The 2,645-nt window shown below is 36.0% G+C and overlaps 1 protein-coding gene across 1 annotated transcript; it reads right to left on the reverse strand.

Moving 5' to 3' along the window:
- Positions 1-202: 202 nt before the first annotated feature.
- LOC130884169 (60S ribosomal protein L18a-like) lies at positions 203-530 on the reverse strand. The gene has a single exon (XM_057785170.1). It carries the CDS (start codon positions 490-492, stop codon positions 238-240), a length of 255 nt encoding a protein of 84 aa, XP_057641153.1. The 5' UTR covers positions 493-530; the 3' UTR covers positions 203-237.
- Positions 531-2,645: the final 2,115 nt, after the last annotated feature.

The following is a 2,645-nucleotide window of genomic DNA, read 5'->3' on the forward strand; positions in this document are numbered from 1 at the left end:
TAAAGTTTTCTCTGTTTAGCATGGTGTTCACTATAAGGCTATTATATATAATGTGTACCATGTTAAGGCATGACCACTCAATCCCTAGCAACTCTATGATTTTTATCATAAAGAAAACTTGGAATTAGTGCACTTTCCATAAAAATCCTAATGCAAATGTTCACAAAAATAGAGAAGAATACAATCTTTTTTTTTTTTTTTTTGAACTCTGGAGCTTTATTCAGTGGGTCTCTGGGTCTAGAAGAAGGTGTTAGGCCTCTTGGTAGTGAAGCGAGGCTTGTGCTGGCGCCGCAGAACACGGTGGGGCAGCGGGAACTTGATCTTGGAGTCATGGAACTGCTTGACAGCCGGCCTGCGACATTTGCCGGCGGCAATCTCTTCCACCTTCATGATCTGGATGGAGTGTGCACGGGCACGATGCCGGGCACCCATGTCTCGGTAGCACTGTGTGACAGCCCCAGCGGTGGTCAGGTCGCGGTACTCGCGGTACATGTTGTGTGTCCCACTGCGGGAGTCATAGCGCAGCCAGATGCCGAGTATTTATGTGGATACACAGAAGATACTAGATAGACAAAGCAAACACAAACAAGCAAAAATTACCCTTGTAGATATTATCCTATCTAATTGTATTATAGACCCAATAAATAAAATTGATATACTATTGTCAAAAACAGATATGTAAGTCAGTGCAACAGAACTGAAGAACAAGAAAAAACATGAACACTGCTCCAGACATTGGAATTTTTTGACGATGATTACTAAATATACAATGAAGATCATATATTATTTTTAACGAATGTCCCTAGAAAATTAGGGTCAATCTACATTTACAAATGTGAAGCAAGAACTGTATCACATAACACAAAACACAACTTCTAAGGACCAAAGATCCCACCATAATAGAGGAAGCTTTGAAATGATTATAGGAAAAAAATAGTAAAATACTAAATGATTTAGTTACAGAAAAGAAATTTCTGAATGGAAATATTGCCATTCAGGAAACAAGCTCAATATTTTACAAATGGAACCTCATAAAAGCAAAAATCATCTGTATTATAGAGGAAACCTAGTCATAGAGAGTAAGGAGTGATAATATGAGCAAAGAGGTCAAGACCATGATGGAAGAAACCACAGAAACAGCTGGCCTGAGCTAGTGGGAGCTCACTGACACTGGACTGACAGCTGGGGAACCTATATAGGACCAAAGTAGTAGGCCCTCTGAATGTGGGTGACAGTTGGGTGGTTTGGGCAGTTTGTTGAGCCACTGGCCTTGCAATCAGTATATATCCCTAGTGCATGAACTGGGTTTCTTTGGAGCCTATTCCCTATGGGGATTCCTTGCTCAGCCTTGACACAAGGAGGAAGATCTTGGTCCTGTGTCAAGTAACAAACTTTGTTGACTACCCATGGGAGGTCTCACTCTCTCTGAGGATGGGGAATGGGGGGGGGGAGATGGGGGAGTTGGAGAAAGGGAGAAGGAGGAATTTGGGATTGGTATGTAAAAGATTTTAAAAATTAAAAAAAAAAACAAGGAAATTAAATTGAGTGAAGAGACAACGTGCAAAATAAAAGAAAACCTTCTATAGCCATATATCAAATAGTGGGTTAATTAGGATAAAGTCTTAAATTACAAGTACTCAAAATAATAATATAAATGGCTGATAAATATCAACAGTTAAAAAATGTTCATGTTTTTTAACCATTATGAAGAAGTAAATAAAATGACTTTTTAGTTTGCTCATTCTATAGTCTCTTATTCTTTGCACATTAACATGTTTTGAGTTATTCTCTGCACTAATCCCTATCAAATATACAAAAGAAGTTGCTCTAATGTTTAAGAAGTGAAGATTAGTGGGTAGGTAAAGAAATAGGGAAGTTTGGAGAATGTCAACAAAAACTAATGAGCCATAAAAATAATTAGGGCAATATGATTAATAAGTTGAAACTTATTTTCAAGCATAAAACTAAAAATCATTTGAAAAAGTGTTACTTGATTACATGGATCAAATGCTAAAAGACAGAGATTATTGAAAAAAAATCTCATCACCAGGAATAGGCTACCTCCTTAAATTTTATTGTTAGGAGGCTGCTGAGGCTTCCAAATCAATATAGCATGTACTGTAAAAGCTTGTACTTTACTATACTGGAAAATGTAAAAGAAATTGCTGAATTTCTAGATGGATATGACCTACCAAAAATAAAAGAGATAAGAAATTTAAGCAGATCTATAATAAGCAATGTGATTGAAATAGCAATAAAAATTTCTCAAGTAAAAAAGTTGAAGCCTATTTGGATTCACTGATGAAATCTATCAGACTTTTAAAGGACTTAGAGTAAGGCTTTTCAACTCATCGTCTAATGTAGAAATGGAAGGATCATGACAAAATTGTTTGATGAAGGCAATGTTACTGCAATATTAGAACCAGTTTGGATACAGCAAAAGAAACCTACAGAACAATTTCCTTGATGAATACAGGTGAAAAGTTCAAATTAAAAATGTTCTTAAAACTAATTCAAGAACATTACCAAACCAGTCAGTGATGTAAGAATAATATAATAAATATACAGTAACTCTAATGCATCAATCACATACATGGAATCAAGGACAGAAATTACAAAAATGTTTGAAAAGATATGGGAAAGGG

The sequence above is a fragment of the Chionomys nivalis genome, chromosome 11, assembly GCF_950005125.1.
Source record: "Chionomys nivalis chromosome 11, mChiNiv1.1, whole genome shotgun sequence".
In the NCBI taxonomy this organism is placed as follows: domain Eukaryota; kingdom Metazoa; phylum Chordata; class Mammalia; order Rodentia; family Cricetidae; genus Chionomys; species Chionomys nivalis.